Source organism: Hylobates moloch, unplaced genomic scaffold (assembly GCF_009828535.3).
Source record: "Hylobates moloch isolate HMO894 unplaced genomic scaffold, HMol_V3 SCAFFOLD_16, whole genome shotgun sequence".
NCBI classification, from domain to species: Eukaryota; Metazoa; Chordata; class Mammalia; order Primates; family Hylobatidae; genus Hylobates; species Hylobates moloch.
The window spans coordinates 31341443-31362991 of NW_026652291.1; the positions used below are offsets into that span (position 1 = coordinate 31341443).

The 21549-nt window shown below is 44.0% G+C and overlaps 1 protein-coding gene across 4 annotated transcripts in view; it reads left to right on the plus strand.

Annotated features, from left to right (window-relative positions):
• The window catches only part of ENTPD5 (ectonucleoside triphosphate diphosphohydrolase 5 (inactive)), a 63746-nt gene that overhangs the window by 12506 nt on the left and 29691 nt on the right, over positions 1-21549 (plus strand). For all 4 annotated transcript variants that reach the window (XM_058429336.1, XM_058429337.1, XM_032180276.2 and 1 more), the window contains exons 4-5: positions 17291-17575; positions 18567-18646. In XM_058429336.1, coding sequence (XP_058285319.1) covers positions 17359-17575; positions 18567-18646 — 297 coding nt within the window. In that variant the 5' untranslated portion in view covers positions 17291-17358. The remainder of the gene's footprint in view (positions 1-17290; positions 17576-18566; positions 18647-21549) is intronic.

Sequence of the window (21549 nt, forward strand, 5' to 3'; positions counted from 1 at the left end):
CACCTAGACTGGAATGCAGTGGCATGATCTCAGCTCACTGCAACCTCTGCCTCCTGGGTTCAAGCAGTTCTCCTGCCACGGCCTCCCGAGTAGCTGAGACTACAGTCATGCGCCACCACGCCCAGCTAATTTTTTATATTTTTAGTAGAGACGGGGTTTCACCATGTTAGCCAGGATGGTCTTGATCTCCTGACACATGATCCGCCCTCCTTGACCTACTGAAGTGCTGGGATTACAGGCGTGAGCCACCGCACCCGGCCATACCTAATTTTTTTTAAAGAGACAGGATCTTGCTATGTTAGCTCGGCTGGCCTTGAACTTCTGGGCTCAAGTGATCCTCCTGAGTAGCTGGGACTACAGGTGTGTGCCACCATGCCCAGCTAGTACCTAATTATTAATGCTACCTGGTATGATTGGAAGTTTTTTCTGTATGTAGCATAAAGTTTCTATTCTGCCAATATAAATATTTTCTTTCATTCTGTATCTTTGTTGATTTAGTGTTTAATTTCAGATTTATTACTCAATTCTTACCTGATATGTATCTTCAAAACAAATATAGTGACTCATTTATTTTCTTCCTACTCTTTCTTAACTATATCTGACTTTTAGTTGAATAATAGGTGTGGTAGTTCAGGCCTGTAATCCTAATGCTTTGGGAGACTGAGGTGGGAGGATCTCATGAAGCCAGGGAGGGGTTTGAGACCAGCCTGGGCAACATAGCAAGACTCCATCTGTACAAAAAATTTGAAAATTCACTGGGCATGGTGGCTCATTCCTATAGTCTAGCTAGTCAGGAGGCTAAGGCAGGAGGATCATTTGAGCCCAGGAGGTCAAGGTTGCAGTGAGCTGCGTTTGCACCACTGCACTTGAGCCTAGGTCATAAAGCAAGAACTCTTCTCATTTAAAACAAAAAAAGTGCCGGGCGCGGTGGCTCCCGCCTGTAATCTCAGCACTTTGGGAGGCCGAGGCAGGCGGATCACGAAGGTCAGGAGATCGAGACCATTCTGGCTAACACGGTGAAACCCCGTCTCTACTAAAAATACAAAAAATTAGCCAGGCGTGGCGGCAGGCGCCTGTAGTCCCAGCTGCTCGGGAGACTGAGGCAGGAGAATGGCATGAACCTGGGAGGCAGAGCTTGCAGGGAGCCGAGATCGTGCCACTGCACTCCTGCCTGGGCAACAGAGCGAGACTTTGTCTCAAAAAAAAAAAAAGGCTTGGCGAGGTGGCTAATGCCTGTAATCCCAGCACTTTGGGAGTCCAAGGTAGGTGGATCACCTGAGATGATTACCAGCCTAACATGGAGAAACCCTGCTCTGTCTCTACTAAAAATACAAAATTTGCTGGGCGTGGTGATGCATGCCTGTAATCCCAGCTACTTGGGAGGCTGAGGCAGGAGAATCACTTGAACCCGGGAGGCAGAGGTTGTGGTGAGCCGAGATCATGCTATCGCACTCCAGCCTGGGGAACAAGAGCAAAACTCCATCTCAAAAAAAAAACAAAAAGGTATTTAAATTTCTTTTCACCTTTAGAAACAGGAAGTACATTGTGTGAGTTGTAGTTTTTCTGACTTTAATTTTTTTCCTTAAGTAAAATATTAGGACTATAACAGAAGATGGAAAGCTTCAGGTGGTGGGGTATATTTTGGGAGAAGTTAAAAGTCAAGTCAGCATTGTTGTTCATTTTGTTTGTTTATTTGTTTTGTTTTTTATTTATTTTTTTGAGGTGGGGTTCTGCTCTGTCTCCCAGGCTGGAGTGCAGTGGCATGATCTCGGCTTACTGCAACCTCCGCCTCCCGGGTTCTAGCGATTCTTCTAACTCAGCCTCCCAAGTAGCTGGGATTACAGGCGTGCATCACCACACATGGCTAATTTTTGTATTTTTAGTAGAGATGGGGAGTCACCATGTTGGCCAGACTGGTCTTGAACGCCTGACCTCAGGTGATCCGCCCCACGCAGTCTCCCAAAGTGCTGGGATTACAGGCGTGAGCCACCACACCTGGCCAGTTGTTCATTTTTAAGAGTTAATATCAGCCGATGTGATGGCTCACACCTGTGTAATCCTAGCATGTTGAGAGGCCAAGGTGGAGGATTGCTTGAGGCCAGGAGTTTGAGAGCAATCTGACCAACATAGTGAAACCCTGCCTATATTTATTTTCTTTCTTTTTTTTTTTTTTTTTTTTTTGAGACGGAGTCTTGCTCTCTCACCCAGGCAGGCATGAGCCACCACACCTGGATTATTTCTTTTTTTCTTTTTTTTTTTTTTGAGACTGAGTCTCACTCTATTGCCCAGGCTGGAGTGCAATGATGCGATCTCGGCTCACTGCAACCTCTGCCTCCCGGGTTCAAGCGATTCTCCTGCCTCAGCCTCCCGAGTAGCTGGGATTACAGGCGCCTGCCACCATGTCCTGCTAACCTGGCTTATTTCTATATATTATTTTTTTCTAAGAATAAGCAAATGAACAAAAACAGTTAACATAATTGGAATAACATGCAGTTCCTAAAATAAGAAGTATGTAAGATGTGTTTATTGAAATATATATATGGTATACTGGAAAAAAAAAACCCACAAAATATTACACAAATACTGGTTACAGCTTACAGTAGCCAGCCTCCAAGATGCTCCCTAGTGATGCTCACCTCCTAATATTCATGCATTTGTGTAGTCCCCTTGTACGTTTCGTCAGGGATGGTCTGTATGAGCATCAGAATATAGGGATATGATAGTGTTTGACTTTCAAAACAAAGTCATAAAAGACATTACTGCCTCTGCCCTGCTTTTCTTGGATTGACTGCTCTGGAGGAAGCCAGCCACTGGGTTATAAAGACATTCAAGCAGCCCTATGGAGAATCTACATGGGGAGCTACTGAGGCTTCCTGCCCACAGCTGGCATCAACTTGCCGACCATTGAGTGAGCCATCTTGGAGGTGGGTCTTCCAGGCCTAGTCAAGCCTTCAGATTGACTGCAGCCCCAGCCTACATCTTGACTGCAATCTCATGAGAGCCTCAGAGCCAAAACTGTCCAATTAAACCACTCAAATTCCCTAACCACAGAAATGGTGAGATAGGCTGGGCACAATGGCTCACACCTGTAATCTCAGCACTTTGGGAAGCCAACGCAGGTGGATCACCTGAGGTCAGGAGTTCGAGCCTGGCCAATATGGTGGAACCCTGTCTCTACTAGAAATACAAAAATTAGCCGGGTGTGGTGGGGGTGCCTGTAATCCCAGCTACTTCGGAGGCTGTGGCAGGAGAATCACTTGAACCCAGGAGGCGGAGGTTGCAGTGAGCCAAGATCACGCCACTGCATTGCAACCTGGGCAACAGAGGGAGACTCCGTCTCAAAAAAAAAAAAAAAGGGATGAGATAGTAAATATTTTTATTGCTTAATACATGTATTTATTTACTTAATTTATTTTTTGAGACAGGGTCTTGCTCTGTCACCCAGGCTGGAGTGCAGTGGTATGATTCTAGCTCACTGCAGCCTCGAACTCCTGGGCTTAAGTGATCCTTCTGCCTCAGCCTCCCAAGTAGCTGGGACTGCAAGTGTGCACCACTTCATTAAAATAAATTTTTTTTAATAGGGTTTTGCTGTGTTGCCCAGGCTGGTCTCAAACTCCTGGCCTCCAGTGATCCTCCTGCCTTAGCCTCCCAAGTGTTGGGATTTACAGGCATGAGGCACCATGCCCAGCCAATTTCTTTTTTCTTTTTTTCTTTTTCTTTTTTTTTTTTTTGATTATTTAGCTAAGACAGCAGAAGAGGTGGTTTATTGTATGGTTGTTACACTCGGCCACAAGTAAACACAGAAATAGTCCAGAATGTCCCAGGTCCAGGGCAGAGGACCAACATGGGCAGTTTGGGTTATGAGCAAGGTGGGTCTCAGAGGTGATCAGCGATCAGAAGGCGGTGAAGTTCTAGATCCACTGAGACAAGCTCTAGACAGTAGCATGCAGTCCCACAGCTTGTACCAGCATCCCCAGCGTCTGGCATTCCATGTTTCTGCTCCTGTGGCCTCCACGGTGCAACAAGCTAGCGGTTTACTTGGACCTCTGCCTCATCTTTCTTCTTTTGTGCTTCAGCCTGCACATTCGCTTCTTCCTCCACTTGGCTCTCATGATGCAGAGGTTTCCAAGAAAATGGTGCTAAGGCTGAGTGAAACCCCAGCCCATTTCTATTGTCAGTTTTTATTGAATTCCACCTTGGACGCTCTTCTAGGTTCTTGGGTTACATCAGTAAACAAAAAGATTTCTGCTCTTGAGGAGCTTATATTCTATCAGAGGAACACAGACAATAAATATAAGTAAGCTTTCCAGTATGTGAGAATGTGATAAGTGGTGTGGAAAAAAGAAAAGTGGATCAGAGTAAGGGGAGTTGAGAAAGCAGGTAGAGGAGGGAGCATGTGAAGGAGAAAGGTTATAGTATTAAATAGGTCTCAATAAGAAAGTGACTTTTAAACAAGTATTTAAAGGAGTTGCAGGAATTTATCAAGTGGATATATAGGAAAAGAATTTCTAGGCAGTGGGGACAGCTTAGAGCGAAGGCCCTAAAGCAGGAGCATGAGTGAATAAGCGCAAAGATCAGTGTTGGGGGAGAGTAAGGTGAAAACTGTTAGTAGATGGGGTCAGAGATGTAGTGGGGATGGAAGCAGAAGGCTATTTTCAGGACCTTGTTTCTCTGAAATGGGAGCCAGTGCTGGATTTTGCATAAAACAGAGACATACTCTAATTTATATAAAAGGATGACTTTGGTTGTTTGTTAAAAGGAGACTAACTCCAGGGGAGTGAGGATAAAAGCAGGAAGATCTGTTAGGACAATATTAGCAAATCACATGAAAGATGATAGTGGCTTGGGCAAAGGTAGTACCAATGGAAGTGGTCAGAAATGGTCGGATTCTGGAAATGTATTCAACAGCAGGAAATTAAGATCTTCAAAATCTCATGATTAGCTGGGCACAGTGGCTCAACCCTGTTATCCCAGCTACTCAGGAGGCTGAGGCTGGAGGATCGCATGAGGCCAGGAGTTCAAGACCAGCCTGGGTAACATAGTGAGACTCCATCTCTACATGAATAAATAAGCTCTTGATTTTATATAAGAAGGTCAGACTGCTATAAGACTTTCACATCCTGATGGAAGTCTCACTTTCCAGACTCATCTCAGACCATTCTCTGCTCTACGCTCACCTCCCCACTCCCATATCCATCTTTTCCAAGAGCCCTGTTAGATAATGCTTCTTGGGTGGCCTAGTAGTTAAGACTGTGCCTCTGGAATTAAACCATCTGGGTTTGATTTCTGGCTCATTTCATTTAACTACTATGTGGTCTTAAGATACTTAGTTTCTCTAAGCTCAGTTTTCTCATTTATAAAATGGGAATCTTAATAATAGCACCTAACTCAAAGAGCAGTAATGTGAGATTAAATGAGCTAATCTATGTAGAATACTTAACATCATGCTTGGCATCTACTAAGATCTCCGTAAATATTGGTTACTATTTTTTTTAAATCTCAGATTATGTTTCTTTGACCATAATCTTTATCCTCTGCATTAAATGCTAACTCTCTTCTATATCCTCTTTCACTGGTCTTCTACTTTTTGTTTCTCAAATTCATATAAAAAATTATTGAGGACATTGGCTTTTATTTTATTTTATTTTATTTTTTTTTTTTTTGAGACGGAGTCTCGCTCTGTCGCCCAGGCTGGAGTGCAGTGGCACGATCTTGGCTCACTGCAAGCTCCGCCTCCCAGGTTCACGCTATTCTCCTGCCTCAGCCTCTCCGAGTAGCTGGGACTACAGGCGCCCGCCACCATGCCTGGCTAATTTTTTGTATTTTTAGTAGAGACAGGGTTTCACCGTGATCTCGATCTCCTGAACTCGTGATCCGCCCACCTCGGCCTCCCAAAGTGCTGGGATTACAAGCGTGAGCCACCGCACCCGGCCTGGCTTTTAATTATTATTATTTGAGACAGGGTCTCACTCTGTCGCCTAGGCTGGAGTACAGTGGTGCAATGCAAGCACAGTTCACCTCAGCCTCCTGAATAGTTGAGACTACAGGTGTGTACCACCACACCTGGCTTTTTTTTTTTGGGGGGTTGAGGTCTTGCCCTCTCGCCAGGCTGGAGTGTAGTGGCATGATCTCGGCTCACTGCAACCTCCGCCTCCCAGGTTCAAGTGGTTCTCCTGCCTCAGCCTCCTGAGTAGCTCGGACTACAGGCGCCTGCCACCACGCCTGGCTAATTTTTTTCTCTTTTTTGGGGATGGAGTCTCACTCTGTTGCCCAGGCTGTAGTGCAGTGGTGCAATCTCGGCTCACTGCAAGCTCCGCCTTCCAGGTTCACGCCATTCTCCTGCCTAACCCTCCCCAGTAGCTGGGACTATAGGCACCCGCCATCACACCCAGCTAATTTTTTGTATTTCTAGTAGAGACGGGATTTCACCGTGTTAGCCAGGATGGTCTCGATCTCTTGACCTCGTGATCCACCTGCCTCAGCCTCCCAAAGTGCTGGGATTACAGGCATGAGCCACTGCACCCGGACACACCCGGCTAATTTTTTAATATTTTGTAGAGATAGCATTTCACCATGTTGCCCTGGCTAGTCTCAAACTCCTGGGGTCAAGCAGTCCTCCCACCTTGGCCTCCCAAAGTGCTAGGATTACAGGCATGAGTCATCATACCTGGCCTCGTTATTTTTAATTTTTATACGGATAGGGTCTCACTGTGTTGTCCAAGCTGGACTTGCACTCCTTGGTTCAAGTGACCCTCCTTCCTCAGCCTCCTGAGTAGCTGGGACTATGGTCACGTGCCACTGCATGTGGCTCTTGAGGAAATTTTTAAATGAAATCAAACTATACTTTTCCTATCATCTTTTTCTAATTTCTCTGGTCTTTATACACATCTGGTCTCTATTATTTCTATAGTTGTTTCTGTTCATTTTTCATGATTGCTTACATGTCATTTCATTTTTTTTGTTGTTGTTTTGAGACAGGATCTCGCTCTGTTGCCCAGGCTGGAGTGCCGTGACGTGATCTCGGCTCCCTGCAGCCTCGCCTCCCAGGTTCAAGCAATTTTCCCACCTCAGCCTCCTGAGTAGCTGGGATTACAGGCACACCACCACGCCTGGCGAATTTTTGTATTTTTAGTAGAAATGAGGTTTCACCATATTGGCCAGGCTGGTCCCAAACTCTTGACCTCAGGTGATCCACACTCCTTGGCCTCCCAAAGTGTTGGGATTACAGGCATGAGCCACTGTGCCCAGCCATTTCTTTTATATATGCTTATATATATATTTTAAATTGAGACAGGGTTCACTCTGTCACCCAGGCTGGAGTATAGTGGTGCGATCTCGGCTCACAGCAACCTCCACCTCCCAGGGGGCTCAAGCAATCCTCCCACCTCAACCTCCCAAATAGCTGGGACTACAGGTGCATTCCACCATGCCTGACTAGTTTTTGTATCTTTGGTGGAGACGAGGTTTCATCATGTTGCCCAGGCTGGTGTCGAACTCCTGAGCTCAAGCAATCTGCCTGCCTTGGCCTCCCAAAGTGCTAGGATTACAGATGTGAGCCACTGTGCCCGGCCTTAAATGTCATTTCTTTTTTTTTATTTTTTTTATTTTTTTATTATACTTTAGGTTTTAGGGTACATGTGCACAATGTGCAGGTTTGTTACATATGTATCCATGTGCCATGTTGATTTCCTGCACCCATTAGCTCGTCATTTAGCATTAGGTATATCTCCTAATGCTGTCCCCGCCCCCCCCACCCCCCACCCCACAACAGTACCCAGAATGTGATGTTCCCCTTCCTGTGTCCATGAGTTCTCATTGTTCAATTCCCACCTATGAGTGAGAACATGCGGTGTTTGGTTTTTTGTCCTTGCGATAGTTTACTGAGAATGATGTTTTCCAGTTTCATCCATGTCCCTACAAAGGACACGAACTCATCATTTTTTATGGCTGCATAGTATTCCATGGTGTATACGTGCCACATTTTCTTAATCCAGTCTATTGTTGTTGGACATTTGGGTTGGTTCCAAGTCTTTGCTATTGTGAATAGTGCCGCAATAAACATACATGTGCATGTGTCTTTATAGCAGCATGATTTATACTCCTTTGGGTATATACCCAGTAATGGGATGGCTGGGTCAAATGGTATTTCTAGTTCTAGATCCCTGAGGAATCGCCACACTGACTTCCACAATGGTTGAACTAGTTTACAGTCCCACCAACAGTGTAAAAGTGTTCCTATTTCTCCACATCCTCTCCAGCACCTGTTGTTTCCTGATTTTTTAATGATGGCCATTCTAACTGGTGTGAGATGGTATCTCACTGTGGTTTTGATTTGCATTTCTCTGATGGCCAGTGATGATGAGCATTTCTTCATGTGTTTTCTGGCTGCATAAATGTCTTCTTTTGAGAAGTGTCTGTTCATGTCCTTTGCCCACTTTTTGATGGGGTTGTTTGTTTTTTTTCTTGTAAATTTGTTTGAGTTCATTGTAGATTCTGGATATTAGCCCTTTGTCAGATGAGTAGGTTGCAAAAATTTTCTCCCATTCTGTAGGTTGCCTGTTCACTCTGATGGTAGTTTCTTTTGCTGTGCAGAAGCTCTTTAGTTTAATGAGATCCCATTTGTCAATTTTGGCTTTTGTTGCCATTGCTTTTGGTGTTTTAGACATGAAGTCCTTGCCCACGCCTATGGCCTGAATGGTATTGCCTAGGTTTTCTTGTAGGATTTTAATGGTTTTAGGTCTAACATTTAAGTCTTTAATCCATCTTGAATTAATTTTTGTATAAGGTGTAAGGAAGGGATCCAGTTTCAGCTTTCTACATATGGCTAGCCAGTTTTCCCAGCACCATTTATTAAATAGGGAATCCTTTCCCCATTTCTTGTTTTTGTCAGGTTTGTCAAAGATCAAATGTCATTTCTTGATGCGTTTCCAAATCTTCTAGGGAGTTAGTCCTGGGTTTTCAGTTCCTTTACCTTTTCCCGACGCTCTTCCGATCTCTTTTTTTTTTTGAGATGGAGTCTCACTGTCACCCAGGCTGGAGTGCAGTGATGTGATCTCGGCTAACTGCAACCTTCGCCTCCTGGGTTCAAGTGATTCTCCTGCCTCAGCCCCCTGAATAGCACAGGTGCATGCCACCATGCCTGGCTAATTTTTAAATTTTTAGTAGAGATGGGGTTTCATCATGTTGGTCAGGCTGGTCTGGAACTCCTGACCTCATGATCCACCCGCCTTGGCCTCCCAAAGTGCTGGGATTACAGGTGTGAGCTACCGCACCCGGCCCTTTACTTTTTTTTTTTTGAGACGGAGTCTCGCTCTGTTGCCCAGGCTAGAGTGCAGTGGCTCGATCTTGGCTCACTGCAACCTCCGCCTCCCAGGTTCAAGCAATTCTCCTGCCTCACCCTCCTGAGTGGCTGGGATTACAGGCACGCGCCACCGGGCCTGGCTAATTTTTGTATATTTAGTAGAGACAGGGTTTTACCATGTTGGTCAGGCTGGTCTTGAACTCCTGACCTCGCGATCTGCCCACCTCAGCCTCCCAAAGTGCTGGGATTACAGGAGTGAGCCACTGTGCCCAGCCTACCTTTTTTTTTTTTTTTTTTTGAGACAGAGTCTTACTCTGTCACCTGGGCTAGGGTGTGATCTTGGCTCACTGCAACCTCTGCGTCCTGAGTTCAAGCAATTCTCGTTCCTCAGTCTCCTGAGTAGTTGGGATTACAGGCGCAGGCCACCACACCTGGCTAATTTTTGTATTTTTAGTACAAATTTGTACAATTTTGTATTTTTAGTACAAATACGTTGGCCAGGCTGGTCACGAACTCCTAACTTGAGGTAATCCGCCCACCTTGACCTCCCAAAGTGCTGGGATTACAGGCGTGAGCTACTGCGCCTAGCTTCTTTACCATTTTTATGCTTAGTTTAAAAAGTTACGGTTATTTTTATATATGTCTGCCACGTCTGCCAGACTCAGCATCTTGAATAAAAAGATCTGTTTCCCTCACCTTTACTTTTCTGGCACCTAGCACTTAATAGGCATCAGTAAACATTTGTAGAATTAAGCAATTGAGTGGTCCTGACAAGGCTCCTGACTGCAGTCCTTACATGTAGCTACCAGATTTGTATTTGGATACTCCCTAGTTCAGTATCTTCAGTGGTTTCCTGTCACCTGCAGAGTAAAGTCCAAACTCCTTAGCTGAGTATTTGATGTCCTCTACTATGTGACCTCAATCTACCTTTTCTTTTTTTTTTTTTTTTTTGAGACGGAGTCTCGCTCTGTCGCCCAGGCTGGAGTGCAGTGGCACAATCTCGGCTCACTGCAAGCTCCGCCTCCTGGGTTCACGCCATTCTCCTGCCTCAGCCTCTCCGAGTAGCTGGGACTACAGGCGCCCGCCACCACGCCCGGCTAATTTTTTGTATTTTTAGTAGAGACAGGGTTTCACCATGGTCTCGATCTCCTGACCTCGTGATCCGCCCGCCTCGGCCTCCCAAAGTGCTGGGATTACAAGCGTGAGCCACCGCGCCCAGCCCTCAATCTACCTTTTCAACTTTATTTCCTACTATAGTTGGTCAAACTGATCCATTCACTGTTCCCCAGGGGCCCCCATCCCTTTTCCACATCCATGTCTTGATTCATGGTTTTATTCCTGAAAAGGACTCCTTGTCTGTCCTAATTCATTTCCCTCCTCAGGACCCTCCTCAGATACGACGTTTTTCACAGAGCCTTCTCCATCATCTCAGCTTTGAAGTTTCAGAGCATAGTAACTGCTGCTAGACACATTTTCACTTTATAGAGGTAATTTATGGACATGTATTTTTTCTCCAACTTAGTATAGTTTCTTAGGGTTTCTTAAAGTTTCTAAGATTATTTATCTTTGTGTGCTGTACTTGTAAGCAGCAGTAAGAAATTGCTAATTTCTGGAATGGCTGTCGCTGTCAGTTACTACAGGGTGAATGAAGGAATGAAGACAAAGACAAAAGGATCTGTTTTGAAAGAAGGGGTCAGGGGGCTCCTTGCTTCTAGTGAGCAAAGGCATCCCTGAGCTTCTACAGCCCTTTGTATTTATTAGGTAGAAAGAGCAGGGAGGGAGAGGTAACATTTGTTCAGCTGCTAGATTTATCACAGGTACACATAATTGCTTTCTTTTTACAACAGGCTTCAGATGTTCCTATAGATAATCGCAAGGAACACTGCGCTGGGGGTGTGACTGCCCTCAGCATACCTTCTGGTGGCAGACACGGTTTGTCAGTTTTCCAACATCCTGCTTTCATGAGAACAGTTTTCTGTTTGCTCATATAACCTCCAGTGGCATACTGAGTTGGTCAAGACCCTCATTCTTTCTGCCTGTAACACATGGCCAAATGAATGAATTAATATAGGAATAAATAGGCTTCACATGCCCTATCCATGGGCTAGTTTGGAGGGGAACTGGGAGTTGGACATGTGATACCTAGGCCGCAGTGGGACACTGGGAAAGGGGGTACTCCTTGCCCTGTTGCTTTTGCCTGCATATTCCATTAGCTTAGTTGTACCAAGTCCATTTGGGATTCAATTACTGGTGTCCAACATGTTCCAGGCCTAATATTAATACCTGTCTTTGGGAATACAAAAGATACCATGCACCACCCACCTTAGACATCCTTCAGATAGCAAGGTGTGTCAGGGCTGTGGCCCTTTGTATTAGGTACATAGGTCTTAAGTTATATCCTCAAATGAGGCATTGCTCACTTTGCTGCAGCCTGTCCTGAACTTAGCTTATTAGACCTACCTTGGTTTTGCTTGGCTTGGCTTACTTATGCACTGGGTGGTTTAACAATATTGGTTCCATAGTTCAGCTTACTGTTTAAAAATTTCATTCTAGTTACATTTTAAACTTGCCTTATGTTTAATTTTTAACTTGTTAAGGCTTGCTTTGCTGTGGAGCTCAGATGAATTGTCAGTGGGAGCTTTTACATTTCACTCTTTTTTTTTTTTTTGAGACGTAGTCTCGCTCTGTCACCCGGGCTGGAGTGCAGTGGCGCGATCTCGGCTCACTGCAAGCTCCACCTTCCGGGTTCACACCATTCTCCTGCCTCAGCCTCCAGAGTAGCTGGGACTACAGGCGCCCGCCACCATGCCCGGCTAATTTTTTCTATTTTTTTAGTAGAGAGGGGGTTTCACCGTGTTAGCCAGGATGGTCTCGATCTCCTGACCTTGTGATCCGCCCACCTCAGCCTCCCAAAGTGCTGGGATTACAGGCGTGAGCCACCACGCCTGGCCAACATTTCACTCTTTTTAGACCTTTTGGTGGACCTTTCTAGTCACCTATCCAATTTTCCACTGTTGTGAGATACTGTATTATTTTATCCAAGTCAATCAATAATGATATTTGCTTAGGGAGTCAACAGAAAGACATAACTAACAATCAATGTCACTATGGGAAAGGAAAACAAGTCCACTCCTTTTGAAATCTGATTCTCTGCTTCCAGAGCCATTTTCCCTCACACTGGCCATCTTTATTCTGGTACACCTCTATATTCCAGCTGTACTGAGCTGTTAATACTTGAAATTCTCAGAATCCTCCTTGTGTCATTTTCCCAGCATAATTCCTACCTCTCATCCCTCAAGAAGCCTCCCAGTGCCATCTCACCTTCACCTTTCCCCTTCCAAGCCAAGTTTCTTGTCCCTTATATCTGTTGCTAGAGCACTTTGTGTGCCTTTCTGTCAGAGAACTTATCACAGTACATTACAGCCATTGGTTTGCTTGTCTGGGTTTTGTTTGTTTGTTTTTTGAGACAGGTTCTCGCTCTGTAGCCCAGGCTGGAATGCAGTGATATAATCATGGTTCATGCAGCCTTGACCTCTTAGGCTCAAGCGATCCTCCCACCTTAGCCTTCTGAGTAGCTGGGACTACAGGTGCATGCCACAATGCCCAGATAATTTTTTTATTTTTGTAGAGACAAACCTTCACTGTGTTGCCCAGGGTGGTCTTGAAATCCTGACCTCAAGTAATCCTCCTGCCTCGACCTTCCAAAGTGCTAAGATTACAGACATGAGCCACTGTGCCCAGCCCTGTTTTCTCCAGTAAGCTGAAATTTCTTCTTTATCTGAGCCTATATCTGATTCCTCTGTGTATATCAAGAATCTAGCACAGTGCCTGGTATATATTAGATACTCAGTACGTGCTTATTAACTAGACAGTTCAATGCCTAGGTTTCTAAAGTTTTTTTTTTTTTTTTTTTTAAGAGACCAAGTTACGTTCCATCTACGTTTCTAAATTCTGTGTCAGGGATGGAAGGTATTGAGAAGTGCTATTAACTTTTCTATTTGGCTAACAAAAACACAGAAATGAGTTCCTGAGCAGCTTCCGCCCCATGAGCGATAATCCTCCTAGTTGGCAGTTAACTGTGATAAAAGTAGATGTACGAATTGTGTACTCAGAGAAAAAGAGAGTAAGGGAGGAGGGAAGGATAGAGAAGGGAGTGAGTTAGCAAAATGCCACACTGTTAGTTGCAAACTGGCACAAAGGTGAATGCGGTTCATGAGGCTTGATTAAGAAGAGCTGAAACAGGAGCAAAGAGCAAAAGGCAACCTGCAGCAAAAGCGAGGACTCGGAACAGGCAGACACAAGCAGGTGAGCACATGAATGGGGCCCAGGTCCTCTGGGATTGTGGTCTCTCAGGCTTCCGGGGACATGGAAGAAGGGAAGCCAGAGTGTGGCGCTCTGGGAAAGCTGAGTGGGGAGGATTCATGTTTACTCCAGGTATAAAGAGACACAAAAGACCATAGAAGGAGATGGAGATAGTGACAAACACTGGCTGGCACCAGAGTCTCAACAAAAAGAATTGGAAACAGGGTTTTGTTGGGGGTGAATAAGAGATAGTGAGCAAGAGAAAATGAGGAGACCAATTCTGAAAGGAGTAGATTTAAATGTACTGACGTATACATACCTCCCTAGTCTACAAAAAGTACCCCTATCTGCACTATTTTGAGTAGCATATAAAACTTGACACATTTGGATAAATGTCACCTTTATATAACAAATGTGGGGAAAACCTTCACTGAAGCTTGGAATTGTGATTTTTTCAAGGGCTGGGTAACCTTTTGGAAAGCAGTCAGCTATTATTATTATTATTTGAGATAGAGTCTCTCTCTGTCACTCAGGCTGGAGTGCAGTGGCACACTTACAGGCGTGAGCCACTGTGCCCGACTAGCTGTTATACTTTTATTAAATGGATGAGATCTAGTGCCTGAGTTACTGTATTATTGTTTATCCCTTTGGAGTATTCATTCAACATCTACTGTGTGCTTACACCACCATTCCAGCACCAAGAACAATAAAAAACAAAACAGATAAAAATTCCTGCTTTCGAGCCAGCCAGGGTGGCTCATGCCTGTAATCCTAGCATTTTGGGAGGCTGAGGCGGGCGGATCACTTGAGACCAGAAGTTTGAGAACAGCCTGGCCAACATGGCAAAACCCTGTCTATTAAAAATACAAAATTAGCCAGTCGCAGTGGCACATGCTTGTAATCCCCGCTACTTGGGAGGCTGAGGCACGAGAATCACTTGAACCCAGGAGGCAGAGATTGCAGTGAGGTGAGATTGCATCACTGCACTCCAGCCTGGGTGATAGAGCAAGACTTTGTATTTAAAAAAAAAAAAAAAATTCTGCCTGCCTATGTATAGTTCACATACTGGGTGAAGGTGGCAGGAAACAGGAAATATGAAAATAAACAAAAGTAAATTATATAATGTATTAGATGGTAAAAAGTCCTGTGGAGAAAAATAAACAGAAAAGGAAGATAGGAAAACATGATGTGGTCAGATGGGTTATAATTTTAAATAAGGTGGACAAGGGAGGTCTCACTGAGAAGCTGACCTATTTGAGCAAAGATTTTAACATAGTGAATGAGCAAGCTGTGCAGACTGGGGTTCTGTAAAATAGGATGTCATTCTATAAATGTAAGACTTTTTTTTTTTTTTTTTTTTTTGAGACAGAGTCTTGCTCTGTTGCCCAGGCTGGAGTGCTGGTGCAATATTAGCTCACTGCAACCTCTGCCTCCCAGGTTCAAGCGATTCTCCTGACTCAGCCTCCCAAGTAGTTGGGATTACAGGTGCCTGCCACCGCGCCTGGCTAATTTTTGTGTTTTTAGTAGAGATGGGCTGTCACCATGTTGACCAGTCTGGTTTCGAACTCCTGACCTCATGGTCCACCCGCCTCGGCCTCCCAAAGTGCTGGGATTACAGGTGTGAGCCACTGCACCTGGTGCATTAGTTATTTTAAAATGGCTTACATTGTTCGGTGCGGTGGCTTGCGCCTGTTATCCCAGGACTTTGGGAGGCTGAGGCGAGTGGATCACCTGAGGTCAGGAGTTCGAAACCAGCCTGGCCAACATGGTGAAACCCCGTCTCTACTAAAAATACAAAAAATTAGCCGGGTGTGGTGGTATGTGCCTGTAATCCTAGCTTCTAGGTAGGCTGAGGCAAGAGACTTTTGTGATTCCAGGAGGCAGAGGTTGCAGTGAGCCAAGATTGCACCATTGCACTCCAGCCTGGGCAACAGAGTGAGACTCCATCTCAAAATAAATAAATAAATAAATAAATAAGGTTAAAAAAATAATAATGCCTAATGCCATTTTAAAATAACTAATCTTAAAAGTGGGATTGCAAGTGGTGTTAGAATGTAGTTACTGAGAGCAGAAAGGGGCATTCTATTTGTTCATCCTTTGCTTTCTCTAAAATCTATTGTTTGGTTTTACACTGAACAACTGGTATGACTCTGCAGGGTTTTTTAATTTGTTTTTTGTTTTTTCGTGAAAACAGATACCTAGGATGCCTTTTTTCACCTTTGAAATCTCTGGAAGAAAAACAAATATTTACTTAATAGAAATAGAAGCTGGAGAGGTTTTTCAAAAACTACAATGATATATTAATACAAAATATGGGTGACCCCTGAAGAAACTGCAGTCACACAGAGGAAGGAAAGCTGCTGCCTAGAATGCCATTAATTCACTTTCTGAGGGAGAAGAGGGACCAAGAGTTGGACAAAGCAAGGATCTGTTAACACTCAGAGACTCTGAAGAGTTGTTTCTGTTTTGAGTTATTTAGTTTGATCTACATGTCTGGCTCATTTGCTGTAAAAGAATCAGCCAGAGTGTGAACCTGGCCAGGCAGCTATCCTGTATCAGTGGTTGATTTCCTGGGTTGAAGTTTCCTTTGTTTGGGATTGTAAAAGGTCAAACAATTTTGTTTGTTCCTCTCCTAACCAATAGCTCCTATTCTTAACTACAGGATAGAAGTTCAACCTGAGCCTCCCAAAGTGCTGGAATTATAGGCCGGAGCCACTGTTCCTGGCCCCCACCCTATAATTAAAAGCAAAGTGGCTGGGCGCAGTGGCTTATGCCTGTAATCCCAGCACTCTGGGAGGCCAAGGCGGGTGGATCACAAGGTCAGGAGTTCAAGACCAGCCTGACCAACATGGTGAAACCCGTCTCTACTAAAAATACAAAAATTAGCTGGGTGTGGTGGTGTGCCCCTGTAATCCCAGCTACTCAGGAGGCTGAGGCAGGAGAATTGCATGAACCCAGGAGGCAAGAGGTTTCAGTGAGCTGAGATTGCGCCACTGCACTCCGGCCTGGGCGACAGAGTGAGACTCTGTCTCAAAAAAATAAAAAAAAAAAGCAAAGTTCATTATGAAATATGCCAGGCCCAGAAAGATATATACTGCATGTTCTCACTCATATATGGGAGCTAAAAAAGTTGATCTCATGGAAGTAGAGTAGAATGACAGTTACCAGAGGGGCTGGGAAGGGTAGTGGGGTGTGGAGAGATTAAGAGAACTTGGTTAATGGGTATAAACTTACAATTAGATAGAAGGAATAAGTTATAGTGTTTGATAGTTCAGTACAGTGACTATAGTTAACAATATTTTATTGTGTATTTCAAAATAGCTAGAAGATTTGAAATGTTTCCAACACAAAAAATGATAAATGTTGTAATAGATATCCTAGATTCTCTGATTTGATCTTTACACATTGTCTGCATATATCAAAATATCACATGTATTCCATAAATATGTACAATTACTTTGTATTTTTAAAAACCAAAGCGTGGGAAAATATATCTTCAATTCCAATTTCCTTTTGGAACTAGATACCCTTCGGAAAAGGTGCTAAGAGCCCACATCACCCTGGTTTAGCTTGTTGTACAGGTTATTAGAATAGGGAAGGAACACCTTGGGCCCAGGAGTGTTTCTTCTTTTACAGGTGTAACTAAAAAAGCTAGTTGGTCTAACTTGTGTGTCTTTGTCCTATAAGCCTGCAGGTGTGTGAGCAGGATTGCTTCTGCAACAAAAGCCTCCACCCAGCCACATCTTGGGAAAAGAATGGCCACTTCTTGGGGCGCAGTCTTTTTCATGCTGGTGGTATCCTGTGTTTGCAGCGCTGTCTCCCACAGGAACCAGCAGACTTGGTTTGAGGGTATCTTCCTGTCTTCCATGTGCCCCATCAACATCAGTGCCAGCACCTTGTATGGAATTATGTTTGATGCAGGGAGCACTGGAACTCGAATTCATGTTTACACCTTTGTGCAGAAAATGCCAGGTAGGTGCAACTGGGACCATTACTAGAGTCTGTAAATCCACACTTTAGCATCTCCTCCCAGAAACAAATATGCTGAGAGTTTATTATGTGAATTACAGAATCGCACACCTAATGGATGTCTTTCTTCAGAGAACTTTGGACTACAATTGAACATATGGTTTATTTATTTATTTTTATTTATTTGTTTTGTTTTTATTTTTTAACTTTTTTCTGAGACAAGGTCTTGCTTTGTTGCCTGGTCTGTAGTGCAGTGGCATGATGACACATCACTGCAACCTTGACCTCCTGGGCTCAAGCAATCCTTCCACCTCAGCCCCCTGAGTTGCTGCGACTACAGGTGTGTGCCACCATGCCCAGCTCATTTTTAAATTTTTTTATAGAGACCTGCTCAGGCTGGCCTCAAACTCCTGGGCTCAAGTGATCCTCCCACCTCAGCCTCCCAAAGTACTGGGATTATAGGTGTGAGTCACCATGCTTGGCCAGAACACATGGTTTAATTCAGTGTGAAATTAGAAGAGAGCTGGGCTGTCTGTAGTCTGAAACCCATGTGTTCAAAAAGAATAGCTATAATTTGTTCTTCCTCCTTAAACGTGGGATACTCCAGGGATCCATAACATTCAGAATATGGGGAGTGGTTTTGGGAGAAGGATCACATGAGAATTTCACTGCCATCCTTGGACATGAGGCTAGGAAACCCTGAAGATTAACTTTTTCTGAATTGTCAGTGTTTTTTCCTCAGGTCACTTATGGAACCTGGGGAAAGGTGGAGGAGCTAGATGTCCACCAAAGAAATAGTAGCAGAAATGGACCCTCAGAGGTTGCTCTAGTCCCTCTTTCCAGTACTCCTACAAGACATTCCTCACAAGTAGGATCATTTGAGATAACTTCAGGGAAGTCATAGGAAAGCTTACAGAGACAGAGCCCAGCATCTGAAGCAGCCTAACTTTTGGTAACCAGCTCTCTCTTCTGTTTTGTTCCACGGACAAAATAGGACAGCTTCCAATTCTAGAAGGGGAAGTTTTTGATTCTGTGAAGCCAGGACTTTCTGCTTTTGTAGATCAACCTAAGCAGGTGAGTTTCTTATGATTTGATGTTTAGATTCTCAATGCCTTGATAACTTGACCACACCACTGCTGTTAAATATTTCATGCTATTCACTAATGAGATTGAGGTCATGTGTGAGATCAGCTTTCTCTCCTCAGCTAATCTCCTGGATAAAATTAATTATATTTCCCACGCTCATGAGGGCTGGGTGGAAGAAGGCTAGAAAATTGGTTGTGGTAATGCAAGGATGACACTAGCTTTTAAGAGATTACTCCCTATGTACTTACTGTTTAAAATTTTGAGTGGAAGCCATCAATTGTATTTGTTCATGTAAATGCAGAAGATAGACACGAAGTTCTATAGGGTATGATGTATAAACATGGCAGTTGAAGGGATGGTGAGCAGTGAATTCCATTTCAGAGTGCCTTGATACAGGATGGAACCATACCTATACTTGAAAAATTAGGCAACAACCCATCATGACAAAAATCTTTGGTGGTAGAAGATGAATAGAGAGTTTGTGGCGACTATATTTCACATTTGAGCACCCACAACATACTACATCCTATGTGTCTGAGGTCACATTGAAATAGAATAAGGCAGAATGTTAAACTTGGGGAGCAAATGTAAAGGTATTTATTGCTCATTGTCACAAGAATAATCATTACCCAAATGCTTGATGTTAGATTTGAGTTTGGAGAACTGAGAGGATATATGGATATATATACTTTTTTTTTTTGGATGGAGTATCACTCTGTTACCCAGGCTGGAGTGCAGTGGCCTGATCTCGGCTTACCACAACCTCCGCCTCCTGGGTTCAAGTGATTCTCCTGCCTTAGCCTCCTGAGTAGCTGGGACTACAGGCATGTGCCACCATGCCTGGCTAATTTTTGTATTTTTAGTAAAGACGGAGTTTCACTATGTTGGCCAGGCTGGTCTCGAACTCCTGACCTTGTGATCCGCCCACCTCACCCTCTCAAAGTGCTGGGATTACAGGTGTGAGCCACCGCGCCTGGCCCCGAGAGGATATATTTTCTTAGTTCAGTAGCACATGGATAGCAAATCTACTAGAAAAATTAGGAGCTGTTCAAAAGAGACTACTGTCAGAGTGAACAGGCAACCTACAGAGTGGGAGAAAATTTTTACAATCTACCCATCTGACAAAGGGCTAATATCCAGAATCTACAAAGAACTTAAACAAATTTACAAGAAAAAATCAAACAACCCCATCAAAAAGTGGGCAAAGGATATGAACAGACACTTCTCAAAAGAAGACATTTATGCAGCCAACAGACACATGAAAAAATGCTCATCATCACTGGCCATCAGAGAAATGCAAATCAAAACCACAATGAGCCAGTTAGAATGGCGATCATTAAAAAGTCAGGAAACAACAGGTGCTGGAGAGGATGTGGAGAAATAGGAACACTCTTACACTGTTGGTGGGACTGTAAACTAGTTCAGCCACTGTGGAAGACAGCGTGGTGATTCCTCAAGGATCTAGGACTAGAAATACTATTCGACCCAGCCATCCCATTACTGGGTATATACCCAAATGATTATAAATCATGCTGCTATAAAGACACATGCACACGTATGTTTATTGTGGCATTATTCACAATATCAAAGACTTGGAACCAACCCACATGTCCATCAATGATAGACTGGATTAAGAAAATGTGGCACATATACACCATGGAATACTATGCAGCCATAAAAAAGGATGAGTTCATGTCCTTTGTAGGGACACGGATGAAGCTGGCAACCATCATTCTGAGCAAAGTGTCGCAAGGACAGAAAACCAAACACCGCACGTTCTCACTCATGGGTGGGAATTGAACAATGAGGACACCGGGTGGGGAACATCACACACCGGGGCCTGTAGTGGGGTGGAAAGAGCGGGGAGGGATAGCATTAGGAGATATACCTAATGTAAATGACGAGTTAATGGGTGCAGCCCACCAACATGGCACATGTATACATATGTAAGAAACCTGCACGTTGTGCACATGTACCCTAGAACTTAAAGTATTAAAAAAAAAATACCAGGGTCAGGGGTATATTTGAATAGTAGATAAATAAATAAATTAAAAATAAATAAATAAATAAATAAATAAAAATTAGGAGCTGTTGAAAGCAACTATATTATTAGAAACTTACTTGGCATTGGCCGGGCGCGGTGGCTCACGCTTGTAATCCCAGCACTTTGGGAGGCCGAGGCGGGCGGATCACGAGGTCAGGAGATCGAGACCATGGTGAAACCCCGTCTCTACTAAAAATACAAAAAATTAGCCGGGCGTGGTGGCGGGTGCCTGTAGTACCAGCTACTCAGAGAGGCTGAGGCAGGAGAATGGCGTGAACCTGGGAGGCGGAGCTTGCAGTGAGCCGAGATCGCGCCACTGCACTCCAGCCTGGGTGACAGAGCGAGACTCCGTCTCAAAAAAAAAAAAAAAAAAGAAACTTACTTGGCATTTAGAAAAGGTGATCATGTTGTGGTTGCTAACTAATGATCAAAGGGCAGTCAGATATCAGAATAAAAGTTCATTCAGGGAAATAGTGGATTTAAAATAATGGTTTTCATTTATTACAAATTGAGCATCTACTGTGTGCCATATGATGATACAAAAATGAGCCTGACATATTCTTTAGGAGATCATCAAAAGTATCGCATTATTACTGCCACAGCTTGTGTGGCAACCACACGCACTCTGCCTCATGCACACAACAGTTTAGTGGTGGTAGGCGGCATATCTCCCATCCCACACTTGAGGAAAGCAAGTCCCAACAAGGCCAAGTGACCTAAGTTAGGCCACAGGGCTAGCAAGCAAGTCTTCTGACTCTAACTCCTGTGTTTTCTTCGCTATACCATCCTAAAGCTGATTTATATATAAGACACATGAAATAATCAGCCAGGTGTGGTGGCGAATGCC